General features: G+C 41.1%; 1 protein-coding gene across 4 annotated transcripts in view; it reads left to right on the forward strand.

Annotated features, from left to right (window-relative positions):
- The window catches only part of NR2C2 (nuclear receptor subfamily 2 group C member 2), a 76,190-nt gene that overhangs the window by 38,587 nt on the left and 18,154 nt on the right, over positions 1 to 19,449 (forward strand). For all 4 annotated transcript variants that reach the window (XM_067043372.1, XM_059076892.2, XM_067043371.1 and 1 more), the window contains 2 exons: positions 10,994 to 11,104; positions 18,302 to 18,502. In XM_067043372.1, the coding sequence (XP_066899473.1) occupies positions 11,033 to 11,104; positions 18,302 to 18,502 (273 nt within the window). In that variant the 5' untranslated portion in view covers positions 10,994 to 11,032. The remainder of the gene's footprint in view (positions 1 to 10,993; positions 11,105 to 18,301; positions 18,503 to 19,449) is intronic.

The following is a 19,449-nucleotide window of genomic DNA, read 5'->3' on the forward strand; positions in this document are numbered from 1 at the left end:
TTTATCAATTTGGGCTTCACATATTTTTCTGGTTATTAGGTGTGTAAATGTTTGTGATTGTTATATCTTCTTGCTGTGTTGATCCTCTTATTAGTATCCTTCTTTGTCTTTTACAGCCTTTTAAAATTTAAAGTCTGTTTTGTTTGATTTTAGTACAGCTACCTCTGCTGTTTTTTGGTTTCTATTCGCATGGTCTTTTTCCTTTCATTTTCAGTCTATTTGTATCTTTGGTTCTAAAGTGAGTCTCTTATAGGCAGATACAGTTGGAACAGAGTTTCTCTATAATATTCTCCCGTTATCTCTTGATTAGAGAGTTTAATCCATTTGCATTTAAATATTTACTGATGAGGAGGGACTTCTGTCATTTTGCTCTTCATTTTATATATGCCTTACAGCTTTTTCTATCCTTCATTTCCTGCATTTCTGTCTTCTTTTATGTTTAGTTGATTTTTTGGTATTGAAATGTTTAAATCATTTCTCATTTTTTTGTATATATTCTATAGCTATTTTCTTCATGGTTACCATGGGGATTACATATAACATCCTAAAATTACAGATTCACTCTAGTTTGAATTTATACCAGCTTAACTTCAATCACATAGAAGAACATTCTTGCTTTACAGTTCTGTCCCCACCCCTTTCAGTTGTTGTCACAGGTTACATCTTTATGCATTGTGTGCCCAAAAACATAAGCTAATAATTCTTTTAAATACATTAGTCTCCTATGTAAAAAAAAGAGTTAAAGTCACAACAATACTAGCTTTTACACTGATAATAGAGGGTTTTTTTTTCTTTAAATGTATTTGTAGAAAATAAAAAGTATAGTTGTAAACCATCACTACAATAATACTAGCTTTTATAATGGCCCACATATTTACCTGTATTGAAATCTTTATTTCTCCAATGTCCTAGTGTTTTTTCCTCTCACCTTGCAGGACTCCCTTGAGCATTTCTTGCAAAGCAAGGCTAGTGATCACAGATTCCCTTACCTTTTGTTTATCTGAAAATGTCTTGGTTTCTCCCTCAGTTTTAAAAATATTTATTTATTTATCTATTTATTTTAATTGAGGTATAGTTGATTTACAATGTTGTGTTTCTGGCGTACAGCAGAGTGATTCAGTTTTTTGTATATATATTCTTTTTCATATTCTTTTCCATTATGGTTTATTACAGGATATTGAATGTAGCTTCCTGTGCTATACAAAAGGACCTGTTTATCTATTTTCTATATGTAAATATATGTAGTGTGTGTGTGTGTGTGTGTGTGTGTGTGTGTAGTTTGCGATAAAAGAAATTTTCACGTATTGAGATACAGGGAAGTCATTCTGGCTTATGCATGAGTTAACTTGAATTTTATGCTAACTAAAATAGCCTGTTTGTGGCCTATCAAACTTACATTGTACATCTGCTTTAATTATTAAAGAAAAGGGCACATTGACCAGAAGTAAAGAATGTCCATGTTAAAAATAAAGATTCCTGTCTCCTGAGGCGCCAATGCTGGGCCTTCTTTGATGATAAAACTCCCTTCCCAGGTGCCAAGGCCATGCTGACTTACTGATCTCTGATCTTTGTGGGGTTTTTTGTTTTTAAACCTTGAAGAAATGTAATGTTCTTTGTTCTGACAAGATATAAAACTGTGCTGGAAACCATGCTTCTCCAGAGGAGCTTCTCTGACTAATCTGGGAAGCTGGTTTCTGGGCTTGTCCTTAGTTTGGCTCAAATAAAACTCTTCTGACTATAGATTCTTTATTGATTATTTTCATTGATACTTGTATCTGCTAATCCCAAACTCCTCATTTATCCCTTTCCCCTTTGGTAACCATAAGTCTGTCTTCTATGTCTGTGAGTCTGCTTCTGTTTTGTAAATAAGTTCATTTGTATCATTTTTTTAAAGATTCCACATATAAGTGGTATCATATGTTATTTCTCTTTCTCTTTCTCTTTCTCACTTACTTCACTTAGTATGATAATCTCTAGGTCCATCCATGTTGCTGCAAATGGCATTATTTCAGTCTTTTTTTTTTTTTTTTTTTTTTTGCAGTTTGCGGGCCTCTCACTGTTGTGGCCTCCCCCATTGCGGAGCGCAGGCTCCGGATGCATAGGCTCAGCGGCCATGGCTCACGGGCCCAGCCGCTCCGCGGCATGTGGGATCTTCCCGGACCGGGGCACGAACCCGCGTCCCCTGCATCGGCAGGCGGACTCTCAACCACTGCGCCACCAGGGAAGCCCTATTTCAGTCTTTTTTATGGCTGAGTTGTATTCCCCTCTCTCTCTTTCTCTCTCTCTCTCTCTCTCTCTCTCTCTCTCTCTCTCTCTATATATATATATATATATATATATATGCATCTTCTTTATCCATTCATCTGTCGATATACATTTAGGTTGCTTCCATGTCTTGGCTATTGTAAATAGTGTTGCTGTGAACATTGGGGTGATGTTTCTTTTCAAATTAAGAGTTTTCACCAGATACGTGCCCAGGAGTGCGGTTGCTGGATCATATGGCAACTCTTTATTTTAGTTTTTTAGCAAACCTCCATGCTGTTTTCCACAGTAGCTGCACCAGTTTACATTCCCACCAGCAGTGTAGGCGGGTTCTCTTTTCTCCACACCCTCTCCAGCATTTATTATTTGTAGACTTTAATAACATTTTTTAAAATTTATTTTTATTTTTGGTTGCGTTGGGTCTTTGTTGCTGCACAGGGAATTTCTCTAGTTGTGGCGAGCGGGGGCTACTCTTCATTGAGGTGCATGGGCTTCTCATTGTGGTGGCTTCTCTTGTGGAGCACGGGCTCTAGGCACATGGGCTCAGCAGTTGTGGCTTGCAGACTCTAGAGCACAGGCTCAGTAGTTGTGGCACACAGGCTTAGTTGCTCCAAGGCATGTGGGATCTTCCCGGACCAGGCCTCGAACCCATGTCCCCTGCATTGGCAGGAGGATTCTTAACCACTGTGCCACCAGGGAAGCCCTATTTGTAGACGTTTTAATGATGACCATTCTGACTAGTGTGAGGTGATACCTCATTATAGTTTTGATTCGCATTTCTCTAATAATTAGCAATGTTGAGCATCTTTTCATGTGCCTATTGGCCAACTGTATGGTCTTCTTTGGAGAAATATCTATTTAGGTCTTCTGCCCATTTTTTGACTGGGTTGTTTGCCTTTTTCTGTTATTGAGTTGTATGAGCTGTTTGTATATTTTGCAAATTAAGCCCTTGTCAGTCACATCATTTGCAAGTATTTTCTCCCAGTCCGCAGGTTGTCTTTCTGTTTTGTTTATGGTATACTTTGCTGTGCAAAAGCTTATAAGTTTTATTTTTGTTTTTATTTCTATTGTCTTGGGAGACTGACCTAAGAAAACATTGCTATGATTTATGTCAGAGAATGTTTTGCCTATGTTCTTTTCTAGGAGTTTTATGGTGTCATGTCTTATATATGTCTTTAAGCCATTTTGAGTTTATTTTTGTGTAGGGTGTGAGGGTTGTTCTAACTTTGTTGACTTACATGCGGCTGCCCAGCTTTTCCAACACCACTTGCTGAAGAGAGTCCTTTCTTCATTGTGTATTCTTGCCTCCTTTGTCGAAGATTAATTGAACATAGGTGTGTGGGTTTATTTCTGGTTGATCCATATGTCTTTATTTGTGCCAATATGAGATTTTGATTACTGTAGCTTTGTAGTATTGGCTGAAATCTGGGAGGGTTATGCTTCCAGCTTTATTCTTTTTTCCTCAGGATTGCTTTGGCAGTTCTGGGTCTTTTATGGTTCCATAAAAATTACAGGAGTATTTGTTCTAGTTTTGTGAAAAATGTCATAGGTAATTTGATAAGGATTGCATTAAATCTGTGGATTGCTTTGGGTAGTGTGGCCATTTTAACAATATTAATTCTTCCAATCTAAGAACGTGGAATATCTTTCCATTTCTTTGTATTATCTTCAAATTCCTTTATCAGTGTTTTATAGTTATCAGCATGTAAGTCTTTCACCTCCTTGGTCAGGTTTATTCCTAAGTATTTTACTTTTTAATGTGATTTTTAAAGGTTTTTTGTTTTTTTTTTTACTTTCCCTTTCTAATATTTCATTGCTAGTGTAAAGAAATACAACTGATTTATGTATGTTAACCTTGTATCCTGCTACCTTGCTGAATTCACTTATCACTTCTAGTAGTTTTTATGTGGAGTCTTGAGGGTCTTCAGTATCTTAGTATCATGTCATCTGCATATGATGACAATTTTACCTCTTCCAGTTTGGATACCTTTTTTTTGTTTTTTCTTGTCTGATTGTTGTGGCTAGGACTTCCAAAACTTGTTGAATAGAAGTGGTAAGAGTGGGAATCCCTGCCTTATTCCAGATTTTAGCAGAAAGGCTTTCAGCTTTTCACCATTGAGTATTATGTCGGCTGTGGGTTTGTCATAAGTAGCTTTTATTATGTTGTTATGTTCCCTCTGTACCTACTTTGGCAAGAGTTTTTATTATCAGTGGATGTTGAATTTTATCACATGCCTTTTCTGCATCTGTTGAGATGATCATGTGGTTTTGTCTTTTCTTTTGTTGATGTGGTGTATCACATTGATTCATTTGTGTATGTTGAACCATTCTTGTGACCCTGGGATGAATCCAACTTGGTTGTGGTGTATGATCTTTTTTATGTATTGTTGGGTTCAGTTTGCTAATATTTTGTTGAGAATTTTTGCATCTGTATTCATCAAAGATATTGGCCTGTAATTTTCTTTTTTGATGGTGTCTTTGTCTGGTTTTGGCATCACGGTGAGGTGGCTTTCTAGAATGACATTGGGAGTGTTCCCTCCTCTTTGCTGTTTTGGAAGAGTTTGAGAATGATTGGTGTAAGTTCTTTTAATGTTTTGAAGAATTCCCCAGTGAAGCCATCTGGTCTTGGACTTTTGTTTGCAGGGAGTTTTTTCAATTACAGATTCTATTTCATGTCTAGTAATCAGTCTGTTCAAGTTATTTCTTCTCGATTCAGTTTTGGTAGGCTGTATGTTTCTAGAAACTTGTCCATTTCTTCTAGGTTGTCCAATTTGTTGGCATATAGTTGTATTCTTTTATGGTTTTTTTGTATTTCTGTGGTATCAGTTTTTACTCGTCCTCTTTCATTTATTTTATTGGGTCCTCTCTCTTTTCTTTATGGTGAACCTGGCCAGAGGTTTGTAGATTTTGTTTACCCTTTCAAAAACCCAGCTCTTGGGCTTCCCTGGTGACGCAGTGGTTGAGAGTCCACCTGCCGATGCAGGGGACACGGGTTCGTGCCCCGGTCCGGGAAGATCCCACATGCCGTGGAGCGGCTGGGCCCGTGAGCCATGGCCACTGAGCCTGCACGTCTGGAGCCTGTGCTCCGCATCAGGAAAGGCCACAACAGTGAGAGGCCCACATACCGCAAAAAAAAAAAAAAAAAAAAAAAAAAAAAATATATATATATATATATATATATATATATATATATATATATATATAATTGCCATTGTAAATGTTTTCCAGTTCATTTTATATTTCTTCTTTGTTCATTTTTTTGGTTTTCCCTTTTGTGGTTTGATGGTTTTCTTTTATATTATGCTTGTGTTTTCTTCTTTTTGGTTTTTGTGAATAATGTTTTTGATTTGTGGTTACCCTGTTTTTCAGGTATGCTATCCTATTACTGTTATCTACTTGCTTTAGACTGGTTGTCATATAGGCTCCAAATACATTCTAAAAAAAAAAAATCTACAATTTCTTACTCCCTTCCCCACATTTTATGATTTTTATGTCCTCTTTTATATCTTCATGTTTATGCTTTTGCTGTTCATTGTAGTTATCACTTTCACCCCCCAAAATTTTTTTTTAATTTTTTAATCTGCGTACTGGCTTATTTAAGTGATCTACTTTCCGATTATGTTTTTTTTTAAGTTATTTATTTATTTATCTATCTATCTGTCTATCTATTTTTGGCTGTGTTGGGTCTTCATTGCTGTAGATGGGCTTTCTCTAGTTGCAGTAAGTGGGGGGTGCTCTTCGTTGCAGTGCGTGGGCTTATTGTGGTGGCTTCTCTTGTTAAGGAGCATGGGCTCTAGGCACGTGGACTTTAGTAGTTGTGGCATGCAGACTCTAGAGCACAGGCTCAGTAGTTGTGGCACACAGGCCTAGTTGCTCTGCAGCATATGGGATCTTCCCGGACCAGGCTCAAACCCCTGTTCCCTGCATTGGCAAGCGGATTCTTAACCACTGGGCCACCAGGGAAGGCTCCAATTGTGGGTGGTTGTTGTTTTTTTTTTCTTTCCTATAGATTCTTGCTGCTGCTGCTTTTTTTTTTTTTTTTCCTTCTTTCTTATTTAGAGAAGACTTTTTAATATTTCTTTAGGTTAAAAGTTTAGTATTGCTGTATTCTTTAAGTTTTTGCTTGTCTGAGAAATTCTTTGACTCTTCTTCTATTCTAATGATAATCTTGCTGTGTAGAGTATCCTAGGTTGCAGGTTTTTCCCTTTTAGGACTTTGAATTTATCTTGCCACTCCCTTCTGGCCTGCAGCAGTTCTGTAGAGAAATCAGCAGATAGCCTTATGGGGGTTCCCTTATAAAATTAACTCTTTGTTTTTCTCTTGCTGCCTTTAGAATCCTCTCTTTATCTTTTATCTTTTTTTTTTTTTTTTTTTTTCTGTACGAGGGCCTCTCACTGTTGTGGCCTCTCCCGTTGCAGAGCACAGGCTCTGGATGCGCAGGCTCAGCGGCCACGGCTCACAGGCCTAACTGCTCTGTGGCATGTGGGATCTTCCCGGACCAGGGCACAAACCCATGTCCCCTGCATCGGGAGGCAGACTCTCAACCACTGCGCCACCAGGGAAGCCCCCCCTCTCTTTATCTTTAACTTTTGCCATTTTAATTATAATCTCCCTCACTTTTGAAGGACAGTTTCTCCAGGTATAGTATTTTGGGTTGACAGGTTTCTTTTCTTTGAGCACTTTAACTGTATTGGCCAACTGCCTTCTGGCCTCCAAAGTTTCTCATGAGAAATCTGCAGATAATCTAATTGCAGGTCCTTCATATGTGATAATTTGCTTCTCTTTTACTGTTTTCAAGGTGTTCTCTTCTTTCGAAAGTTTGATTATAATGTCTTGATTTCGGTCTCTTTGAGTTCTTATTACTTGGAGTTTGGTGAGCTTGGATGTTTATGTTCATGTCTTTGATCGCATTTGGGAAGTTTTCAGACATTATTTCTTCATATATTCTTTCCTCACTCCCCTTTTTGTCCTCCAGACTCCCACAGTGCTTTGTTGGTCTACTTTTTGGTATCCTGTAGGCCTCATAGGCACTGGTCAGTTTTCTTCAATCTTTTTTCTTTCTGTTCCTCAGACTCAGTAATTTCCATCAAGGTAACTGATTCTTCTGCTTGTTCAAATCTTCCTTTGAATCCTTTTAGTGAATTTTTCATTTCAGTTATTGTAGTTTTCAGCTCCAAAAAAATGTTTTTGGTTTCTTTCTAGGTTTTCTATCTGTTTATTGGTATTTCCATTTTGTTCTTACATCGTTTTCTGAGTTTTCCACGTCTTACTTTAGTTCAGTCTTTGTCTAATACATTTGACATGAGATCTTTTTCAGGGATAACTTATGTTGATTTTTTTTTTTTTTTCCTTTGAATGGATCATAATTTCTTGTTTCTTTGTATGCCATGTGGTTTTGTTGTTGTTGTTGAAACAACATTTGAATCTGGACGTTTAAATCTAATAATATGGTAACTCTGGAAATCAGATTCTCTCCCTTTCCAAATATTTACTGTGTTTTGTTACTTTGTTGTTTTTGTTGTAAGCTTTTTCTCTTCCAAGGAGAATCCTGACATGTAAACTTTTAAGGTCTTTTCTAGGGTCTTTTCTAAACCTGTGCCTTTCTCTGAGCATGTGTATTTACTTTCTGATTGTCCCTGTATATGCAGTTAGTTTTGAATGTCCTTGTCTTTAATGTCTGGTTCCCAATAGAGGATAAAGAGAAAAATGGGGGGCGGGGAAGCAATCCAGTCTCTTAAGTCTCCTGGAAATCACTTCAGCAGAAATGGAGGGGCTTGCAACAGTAGGAGGAAGTACAAAGACCATGGATACCCCTTTGTCTGCACCTCTGGGATCAGAGGAAGCAATCAGTGATTGGAGCACAGATCCCCGGTATTTGGAGGACAAGGGCCCTTTTTGCCCATCCTGGCTCCCACAAGCTGTGTGCAAGCTGCTTCTGGAACATGTGCACAGCTGCCTGTTATAGGGTAGATATGGGGACTGGGTAGCTGCTGCTACTGTGCTAGGAGCTGGAGTTGACCAAAATTAACTGCAATTTATGGTCCAAGGCTTCCCTTGGAAATTGCAAGCCTCCAGTAGACTTTGAGTTCTAAAATAGTTACATCAGACAGATTCCACCAGTGCAGTTGTGGTCTAGGTAGGGAAAGAGATTCCTGGTGCTTCCTACTCCACCATCTTCCCAGAATTCTCTCTCTTGAGTTAATTGTTTTCCATACAGTAGGAGGGGAGGGGTCCAGTTTCATTCTTCGATGTTGTGTCCAGTTGTTCCATCACCATTTGTTGAAAATACTGTCCTTTCCCCATTGAATTGCCACTCCACTTGTGTCAAAAATCATCTGACCACATATGGGAGGGTTTATTTCTGGGTTCTTTGTTGTTTTGTTGGTCATTGTGTCTGTTTTTATGCCATTGCCAACAGTTTTGATTACTGTAGCTTTATAATAAGTTTTGAAGCCAGGAAGTGTGAGTCCTCCAACTTCGTTCTTTTTCAAGATTGTTTGGCTATTCTGGGTCCCTTGCATTTCCATGAATTTTAGGATGAGCTTGTCAATTTATGCAATGTAGGCAGCTAGAACTTTGATAGCAACTATATTAAATCTGTTGATCAATTTGTGTAGTATTGTCATCTTAACAATATTAAATCTTCTGATCCATGAACACAGATGTCATCTAGGTCTTCTTTAATTTCTTTCAACAGTGTTTCGTAGTTTTCAGTATACAAATACTACACTTTTGTTAAATTTATTCCTAAGTATTTTCTTGTGTTTGATGCTGTGGTCAGTGGGATTGTTCCTTTAATTTTCTTTTCTGATTGCTCTTTGCTAACTTATAGAAAGATAACTTATTTTTATATGTTGATCTTGTATTCTGCAACCTTGAAACTCATTTACTAGCGCTAATAGTTTTTCTGTGGATTCTTTCAGATTTTCTGTGTACAGGATCGTATCATCTGCAAATAGAGAGTTTTCCTTCTTTCCAAATCTGGCTGCTTTTGTTTCTTTTTCTTTCCTAATTGCCCTGTCTAAAACTTCCAGTACAGTGTCAAGTAGACATGGTGAAAGCAAACATCTTTGTCTTGTTCCTGATCTTAGGAGAAAGCTTTCAGTCTTCCATCACTAAGTATTATGTTAGCTATATTTTATAGATACTCGTTATCAGATTGATAGAATATCAGTACTTCTATTCTTTTAAAAAATATTTTATTTATTTTTGGTTGCATTGGGTCTTTGCTGCTGCAAGCAGGCTTCCTCTAGTTGCGGTGAGCTGGGGCTACTCTTCGTTGCCGTGCACAGGCTTCTCATTTCAGTGGCTTCTCTTGTTGCAGAGCACAGGCTCTAGGCATGCGGGCTTCAATAGCTGTGGTGTGCAGGCTCAATAGTTGTGGTGCATAGGCTTAGTTGCTCCTCAGCATGTGGGATCTTCCCAGACCAGGGCTCGAACCCGTGTCTCCTGCATTGGCAGGCGGATTCTTACCCACTGCGCCACCAGGGAAGCCCAGTATTTCTGTTCTTATTTTGTTGAGTGTTTTGTTGTTGTTGTTGTTGTTGTTTGCGGTACGCGGGCTTCTCACTGTCGTGGCCTCTCCCATTGTGGAACATAGGCTCCGGACGTGCAGGCTCAGCAGCCATGGCTCACGGGCCCAGCTGCTCCGTGGCATGTGGGATCTTCCCGGACCGGGGCACGAACCTGCATTCCCTGCATTGGCAGGAGGACTCGCAACCACTGCGCCACCAGGGAAGCCCTTGTTGAGTGTTTTTATCATGAAAGAGTGTTGAATTTTGTCAGATGCTTCCTCTGTACATTGAGATGATCATTTGGCTTTTGTCCTCTGTTCTTGGGTGTGTTACATTGTTTGATTCATATGCTGAACCAACCTTACATTCCTGGGATAAATCCCATTCAGTCATAGTGTATGATTCTTTATATGCTTCTGGATTCATTTTGCTAGGGTTTTGTTGCAGATTGTTGCATTTATATTCATAAGGAATATTGATCTGTAGTTTTCTTGTGATGTGTGTCTGGTTTTGGTATCAGGTAATACTGGCCTCAGAGAATGAATTGGGAGGTGTTGCTTCCTCTTCCTCTTCTCCTTCTTTTTCCTTTGTTTGTTTTTTTTGTTTTTTTGTTTTTGAAGTTTGAAAAGCATTGGTTCATGATATACTTTTATTCAAGGAAAAATAATATCTGCTCACTTCAGGTGCCCAAGTGACCATTTAGAACCTTGAACCTTGACTTTAGTGGGTATTGACCTTGTGTGATTGATGAGCTTTTTCCGATTTTATCCCAGTGAGGATGGGAGGTTGCCAGACTCTTTCACAAGTATTAATCCCAGTAGTTTCCAGTGTAATTCTGGTTGTTTGCCATCCTCAACAGTATTGTGAGAGCCTGTCTTCTGGGAACTGTCATCCTAAAGGAGTGCTTTATAGCTGGCTTTAGAGACAGTGAAAAAAATTCAAAGATCTCTAAGAAGTTATTTTGGTAGCTTTTTATTTTATTGATGCTGTGCAGAGCGGACCTGCAAATACCTTTCATTTTTTTCTTGCATTTTCAACATTAGAAACAGCTGTTTCTCAGGATCATTCTGTGGAAATATCTCATTGATTCCTTTGTCATCGAAAACTATACAATTTTATCACTCAAAGCCACAGTGGAAGCAAGAGGCATGGTCCTCAAACCACCACTCGGCATCTTTCTGAGCCCCCTTGTGATCCAGCCCGCTTCTCACCCACAGGTACCACGTACACAGACTTCTCGGCCGGAATCTCCAGGGATGACCAGCCCCTCCCCGCGCATCCAGATAATCTCCACTGATTCTGCGGTAGCCTCACCTCAGCGCATTCAGGTACCTGCAGCAGTCCCACTTGGTCCCAGCCACCTGGCTGAGGGCAGACCTGCCGTCCCTGAATCGTTTCCGAAAACAAACCTGGCTAAGGGTTTCACTAAGGAGCTGTGCTTCTTAGGCATCAAGTATAGTACAATCTCATTTATTTTTTAAAAGATAAAAGAAGAAAGATTTTACATTTACTAAGCTGACTTACTTTTAATCTAAAAGTCTGAACTGTCACTTCAAACTATTGGAATGAAGTACCATTTATTACTTATGTGCTTCAAACTTGAGAGGTAGTATGTCTTAGTCGTCAAGAGTGTGGACCTCCACTTGAAGTCAAATCCAATGCCCCATTTTATAGCTTTGCTAATGTCTCACTTTTCTCATTCAGAAAATGTACATAAAAGAAGTACTTACCTCATAAGGTTATTAGGAAGAATCAGTGAATATTGCTTGTAAAATGCTTGAAACAGTGCTTGGCACATAACATTCGGCCTGTACTAATTATCTATAATAACTATTATTGCTAGCATTGTTGTTATTGTCAACTAACTGATGATACTCACTCATGGGAAGTTTAGTCTTCCCAGGGCTCTGAACGTGCCTCTTTCCCACTGAACAAAGAGAAAGGTACATGTGTCGAAATCATGATCAACAAGCAAGAAGAAGGGAAAATTATCGATGGCACACATACATTAAAGTTTCATAGTTATCTCAAAAGGCTGAATCAAAAGGCCAAACCAAAACACATGAACAGAAATGAACGGTAGAAAAAACTCTAGTTATGTAACGTAAGTTTGAGAGAATAGCAGGTGGACAGGTATTTGAGTGAATAAGTAAAGGATTGCTTTCATTTGCAGTTTCTTTATTTTAAAACTCAGTATAAGTGAGTAGTATGCTGTAATAACTAGATGACTTCCATAGTGTTCACCCATCCTTAAAAGTGATTTTATGGATTGTTATAAACTAAGCATAGAAGAGTTCTAATAAGTAAAGTGAAATGAGTTGTTAAAAATTATATTTCCATCGTGTCTGTGTTATATCATATTTTATCATAAATACCAGTTTATATACTTCTTTTCTTAACTTCACACCAAGTAGGAAACACATATCTGAGTGTCTACAAATTCAGAAGTAATTGGTCCAGCGTTAATGAGATTTTACTATTCCTCAGAATTAGAAACTTGATATAGCTAAGTTATTTTTTTCTCTTTTGCTTTGTTCTTATTTGCTGATTGTGACTTGAAAATGAGTCCTTTATAGTTTTATGTAGCAGGTGTTAGGATCCTGCCTACATAACTCTCCCAACTCTAACTAGGAACTAACTTTGTACATTTAACCATGGATGTTATAGTATGGTTTCACAACCATCTGAGGGCAGATGAGAACATAGAAAGTTTTTCCAGAAAACTCCTTCGGTAGCTAGTTTGTGTTTCAAGAGAGGGTATACAGCCCCCTGTATTGGTATAAGAAGGATCTTCCTGTTTTCCTGAGGGGTATTCAGGCATCCCATTCCGTACAGTGGGGCTTTTCCCACGCCCTGGTGCTTGGCCCATGGTTCCACCACTGTCCTGGCTAGAATGCAGTAAGATTCTTGAGCAGCAGAGTCTTGTAGAAGAGCTTTTTGGTGTTGAGCTTTCAGTTTCTCTAGGGAAGATAACCCATTAGCGTGAGTTTTATGTAAAGTAATTATAGTTGAAAATCTTTTCATTGTGTACTGTCAATAAAATTAGACATACCTCGGGACTTCCCTGGCAGTCCAATGGTTAAGACTCCGTGCTTCCACTGCAGGGGACACGAGTTCGATCCTTGGTTGGGGAGCTAAGATCCTGCTTGCTGTGCTGTGGGGCAGAAAATAAGGGGGGGGACCTAACTTGGTGCAACAGAACTGACTGTTTTTCAAGGTTTGGTTTTTTAAAGGAAAGTTATTGGTCATAGGTTGGTTTCTGGGTTCTTCATGTTGATGCTGATGGCTTTGATGAAGTTTTCATTTCTAGCCCTGACTTCAGTGATGAATCTCTCATCCCCTGAGGACTGGAGGCAGAATACATTTTCTGATATTTTAATGAATAACAGTGCTCTGAACCCAAATAGTGGCTTGTGTGATACGGTTGGGAGGGAAAGATTATTCAATAAGGATGGGAAGCTATGCAACATTTAGGAGCTTTGGCTGTTAATGGAACAGATTTTAGGGTCAAATCTTGTTTCCACTCAGCACTGTGACCCTGGGAAACGTTTCTGTAACATCTATAATTGTAAAGTGACAGCAGTAATAGTACCTGTTTTATAGGATTGTAAAAGGATTAAGAGATACTGCCTATAAAACTGTAGGAAGTAGACGTCAATAAATGTTAGCATCTGTGTTATAATTTTTTAATGTTTTATTTTCATATAAGTTCAAACTTAAGGAAAATAATACATATAAATCCTGTGTCCCCTTTACACAGATTCACCAGTTGTTTGCTGTAACATTCTGAATGTATGTATGATGTGTTTTTTCTGAATCATTTGAGAATAAAGTGGAGACATCATGCCTCTTTGCCCTGGATACTGCAGCATGTATTTTCTCTTATTACATAATTACAATACAGTTATCAAAATCGGTAAATTTAATATTGAAACATGCCATTATCTAGTCCATAGTCCATATTCTAAAATTTCATCAGTTTTCCCAATTAAATCCTTTATAACTATTTTTTCCCATTCCAGGATTTATTTTTATTGTTTTTAATAATGATAGCAAAAATTAAGGTGTCAGTCAACGCAAGCCCAACGTATCTAGTTGTGCAGAGCAACAGAGGGCTGATCTGATGCTGTACTTGTGTTCATCAGTGTCACGTCATCCTAATGGCTGCAAAAGGGCTTTGGGGCCAAGTGTGAAGGGTGGTGGTCCTCAGAGCAGGGGAGGTAGCCTTGTGACTGGGGTTGAGAGCTGTTGTTTTTTGGGGTACAGAGGTCTAGGGCAGAAACTGGGAGGAAGGAGGTGGAGATAAGAAAAGCTGTAGGAGAACACCTGCTTGTCTGAAAATGAGGCTTAATCAGAGCCATGCCATCACAAAATCTAGCTTCTCAGTAAATTTCATGGGTTTTCATCATATGTAGTCTTTTTAGGCCAGTGGTTTTCACACTGTGTTCTTTACTGTTTCCCGGATTACACAAACATTACGTTCAAATTTCATTTTTTAGTCCAGCTTTCAAAGCAGTCAAAGTAGATTAAAAGAAAAATACACTTGAACATGTCATATACCAAATTTGACATGCTGGAGGTCACTGGTGCACTCACTTGTAATCCATGTTCATTCTCTTTGGGGCAGATCTTGGCTTAAACCTTCTTTTGCCATCTCCGTGGATTTTAAGGTTTTCCAGAGCTATTCCTCCACACTCCCCATTTCATATTTATGTTTTCAGGAGATCATAATTATACTCATTGTTTGACTGAAGGAAGTGTTTAAATTTGAGCTTATAAAATACATTTATATAATACAGTGCTTTTTTGTCTACTTTATTTTTTGAGGTTTCACATGTTACTAGAAAAGACTTCTGCTGTTTATATGTTTTTTAAAAGTTTGAAATCCTTATTACATTCCCCAGGGGACTGCATCTTGGGCTCTTATAGCATCCTCCTTCCCTGGGTCTCTCTTCCACCAGCTCTTTATTCCTGCACATCCTCCTCGAGCAGCCAGTACCTGTTCTCTGTCCTTTCTCCATCCGCAACCATCTCGTATTTCCTTTCTTGCTCTGATACTCTAGTGGCCCCTCTCAGGTACTCATAGGAGTTGTTTGTTTGTATGTGCTCACTGGGTAGTAGTTGCACACTGTAACAAAGTCACACCATACAGAGTAAAAGACGAGTCTCCCTCCCTCCTCCTTCGTGGAGTCACCCATGTCTCTCCCAAGAAAAGCCACTGTTACCGCATTGCATATTCGTTTTTTCAGAGATGGGCTCTGCGTCTATACCTGCAAGCGTACATGTAAGCAATACAGCATATTTTTACACTGTCCACATTCTGCCCACACTGCTCTGCACTTCGCTCTCTTTTGGAGCTGTTTCCCTGTGGTACAAATAAGCTGCCTCTTTCTCTTGAGTGGCAGTATGATATCCTATTTTTTGGATGCTGCAATAAATAACCTTTTACCTGCTTAATTTAGGACATGTGAGCGTATTTCTGTAGGATCAGTTCCTCAAAGTAGGATTGCTGGAAGATTGTGTCATGTGTAGTTTGTTTTTTTTGTTTGTTTTTTATTTAAGACGGAGTGTTATCTTTTATTTAGTTAGTTAGTTTTGGCTGCGTTGGGTCTTCGTTGCTGCACGGGCCCCGTCTAGCCATAGAGAGCCAGGGGCCACTCCTCACCGCGGTGTGCGGGCGTCTCATCCTGGTGGCCTCTTGTTGCGGAGCACGGGCTCTAGGCGCGCAGGCTCAGTAGTTGTGGCTCACGGGCTCTAGAGCGCAGGCTCAGTAGTTGTGATGCACGTGCTCAGCTGCTCCACGGCATGTGGAATCTTCCCAGAAGAGGGCTCGAACCCATGTCCCCTGCACTGGCAGGCGGACTCAGAATCATCTTGCCGCCAGAGAAGTCCCTTATGTGTAGTTTTGACAGTAGTTGCCAGACTGCCTTCCAAAGAGGTTCCACCAACTTATACTCCCACCAGCCTGTTTCCTTACACACTCAGCTGTATATTTTGATATATATATGTGTGTTTGATACATATATTTGTGGCCCAGAATGTGGTCTGTCTTAGTGAATGTTCCGTGCAGGCTTGAAAAGAATGTATATTCTGCTGTTGCTAGATGGATGATTTTATAAATGTCAGTTCTATCAAGGGGGTTGATACTGCTTCTCAGGTCAACTATATCCTTATTGATTTTCTGCCTGCTTGATCTGTCAGTTGCTGACAGAGGAGTGATGATAACTCCAACTATAATGGTTGATTACTTCTGTTCGGCAGTCCTATCAGTTTGGTTTTTTTAATTTTATTTATTTATTTATTTATGGCTGGGTCTTCTTTGCTGCGCACGGGCTTTCTCTAGTTGCGGCGAGCGGGGGCTACTCTTCATTGCGGTGCGCGGGCTTCTCATTGTGGTGGCTTCTCCTGTGTGGAGCACGGGCTCTAGGCGCACAGGCTTCAGTAGTTGTGGTGCACAGGCTCAGTTGTTGTGGCGCACGGGCTTAGTTGCCCTGTGGCATGTGGGAGCTTCCTGAACCAGGGCTCGAACCTATGTCCCCTGCATTGGCAGGCAGATTCTTAACCACTGCGCCACCAGGGAATCCCCTTAAAGGTCTTTTGGCCATTCACTTGGAAGTGATGATGTGCTGGGACTCGTGTCCAGCCTGTGGCTCTCTGTCTTGCACTCATTGGGCCCTCAGCCTGCAACCCACTCTGTCACAGCTCTGCACAGCTTCCTCTCTTGCCTCATTTGGGTCTTTGTCCACCGTCACTTCTTCAGAGAGGTCTTTCCTCTTGAAACTGCCCCGCTGCCTCCTTCCTCATGTTGTGTTCTGTCCATTACCCTGCTTTTTGGTTTCCTCTATGGCGCTTGGGCACTGACTGAACTCTTCATGGCAGGGTGTGCAGTCTGTCTTTCCTCTAGCAGGCGAGCTCCCCACCGTGTTCACCCTTCCATCTCTAGTACCGAAAATAGTGCTGGTCACCTAGTGGGTGCCCAGTAAACACATGTTAAGTAATTGACTCTTTCGTTGCTTGTGTCATTTGCTTTTGAACCTACCAGCATCGTTGGATTTTCCGTATTGGACTGTTGGCAAAGCTCTAGGACTCTGTGTGAGTTTGCTGTCTGAACCTTGGGATGCCATGTCCCAAAGCAGTTCTATCAAGAGGTGGCGCAGATTCCAGACATGCTGTCCATAAATGTGCTGTAGGAGCTGGGGTCCAACCAGAGACACAGTATGTCTCCCCTGCCCAAGGCCCGGCGCACGCACCCCAAGAGTCCTGTCTGCAGTGAGGGCCTGCTGGGGTCCTCAGGGAAAAGGTGGCCCCGTGCTCCAAGTTGGGCACTTGGCCTGGAAGAGAGACAGGAACGGGCTAGAACATCTTCAGAGAATTTCGCGAGCAGGAATAAGAGAAGTCACTCTTACGTAGCAGCTTTCTTAATTGTGACTGATGCACTTAGGCAGGGATGAAGGGAAGAGGTGAGCTATGGCATTGGGGCTTATGAGTGGTGGACGTCCCTGGAGAAATGAGGCTCAGGTCTTCTCCGGAGTCAGCACCCACTGCCTCCAGGGCTTCCACAGTCTTCTATTCACATCTTCTCTCCATGTGCCAGGCCCTGTGCTAGCCCTGGGGATGCAGCCCTGAAACAGGTGTTATCTCTATGCTTAGAGACCTCAGAGTCAAGAGCTGGGAGAAGTTGGATGTGTGTCAGCACGGGACTCTCTGCATTCTGTCACTCCAAGGCAGGATTCTTCATAGGACCTTCCCTTCAGAAATAGCCCTTTAAAGCAGCAACTCTCGGGTTTTGGGGTTTCAAAAAGTTAGGGTAGGGAATTCCCTGGCGGTCCAGTGGTTGGGGCTCCACGCTTGCACTGCAGCGGGCCTGGATTCGGTCCCTGGTCAGGGAACTAAGATCCCTCACGCCATGCAGTGTGCCCCCCACCCAGCAAAAAAAAATAGTTAGGGTTGCCCACATCTCTTATTATGCCTAGGACAAGGATTTTTTTTCTTTTTTTTTAGTTAAACCTATCATCTACTATTTATTACTGTCTTCATTTCATAACAGAAAGGGCCTTTCTTTGTCCAGTTTTATTGAACTGTAATTGATATGCAGCACTATGTTTCAGGTATAGAAGATAATAACTTGATTTACATATATTGTGAAACGATTGCCACAAGTTTAGTTAACATTCTCCATCTCTCTATATATATAGAAAAAAGAAAAAGGAAAAAAGTGGGTTGTTTTCCTTGTGATGAGAACTCTAAGGATTTACTCTCCGGACAACTTCAAGTTGACCACCTTCATACAGTTTCCCTTCCCTCCACTTCCAAAGGGCATTTTAATTCTAAAAGTAGGAGGGATGATATCATCCTTGAATAAAATTAGCTGTATGAAAACCAGTTTCTGAAAAGCTCCCTGTTGTTTTCTCTTTCCCATTTCACGGGCACTGGTGAGACTGTCCTGGACCAGCACTGACTCCGGGCCAGCGTTGGCAGCCACTGCACATGCTCCGTGAGAGCAGCCTCCGTGTTGTGTCTTGTAGATCGTGACAGACCAGCAGACAGGACAGAAGATCCAGATAGTCACCGCAGTGGACGCCTCCGGATCCCCCAAGCAGCAGTTCATCCTGACCAGCCCAGATGGAGCTGGAACTGGGAAGGTGATCCTGGCTTCCCCGGAGACCTCCAGTGCCAAGCAGCTCATATTCACCACCTCGGACAACCTCGTCCCTGGCAGGATCCAAGTAAGACCTGTTGACAGGTGTTTGTTTCAGCACTTCTGCTACTGCACTTGTTCTTGACTCTTACCTCTACGATGGAGGCCAAATCCATCTCTAGAAGGTCCTTTGGGGACCTGCAAACATGGTGGGTTGCTGCCTCGGCTAAAGTAAAAAACCAGCAAATGAGTGGCAAGGCCCGGAAGGCAGCCGCTGCAGTGCTCAGATGGAATGGAATTTGAGCCAGCAAATCAGCGGCCACACAGGAGACTGACCTGAGCAGTTGGCATGAGCCACTGGAGACTTGTTCTCAACCAAGGCCACGTGGTTGGCAGCCCTTGGCCTGTGACGCTTTAGGGGCACCACCAAGGGCTGAGCACAGTCAGATGAGGACCGACTTGTTCTAACTCTTACTTCGGACTGGCCCGGCTCTTTATTCTGATCTTGTTGCTGTGAACTGCTGCCTGTGGGCCCCTCCGTTCTGCCCTGGTTTTCCCTCCTCTGGAAGGTGGGATGGGGTTGGGGCAGGTACAGGAAGGAGGAGAGCAAGGGCTGGAAGAAGAGCAGCGTTATTGGGAAGCATTGAACTTCCAAGTCCAGCACTCAGAGAAGCAGGGACTCAAGGCCAGTGTCCCATGGTGGCCAAGCATGGAGCATGTTTAGTCCAGGTCAGGTGCAATCCATGGTCTTGTTTGGTTCTGGTTTTTAAGTTTTTTAAAAATTTGTGGTAACATAAAATTTACTATCTTTATAGTTTTTAGGTGTCCAGTTTAGGGGCATTAAGGACATGTACACTGTTGTGCAGCCGTCACCACCACCCATCCCCAGAACTCTTCATCTTCCCAAACTGAAACTGTCCCCACTGAACAACTCCCGTTCCCCACCTCTCAGCCCCTGGCTACCACTGTCCCACTTCCTATGGGTCTGCCTACTCTAGGGACCTCACATAAGTCGCATCCTGTAATATTTCCCCT

Source organism: Kogia breviceps, chromosome 10 (genome assembly GCF_026419965.1).
Source record: "Kogia breviceps isolate mKogBre1 chromosome 10, mKogBre1 haplotype 1, whole genome shotgun sequence".
Classification (NCBI taxonomy): domain Eukaryota; kingdom Metazoa; phylum Chordata; class Mammalia; order Artiodactyla; family Physeteridae; genus Kogia; species Kogia breviceps.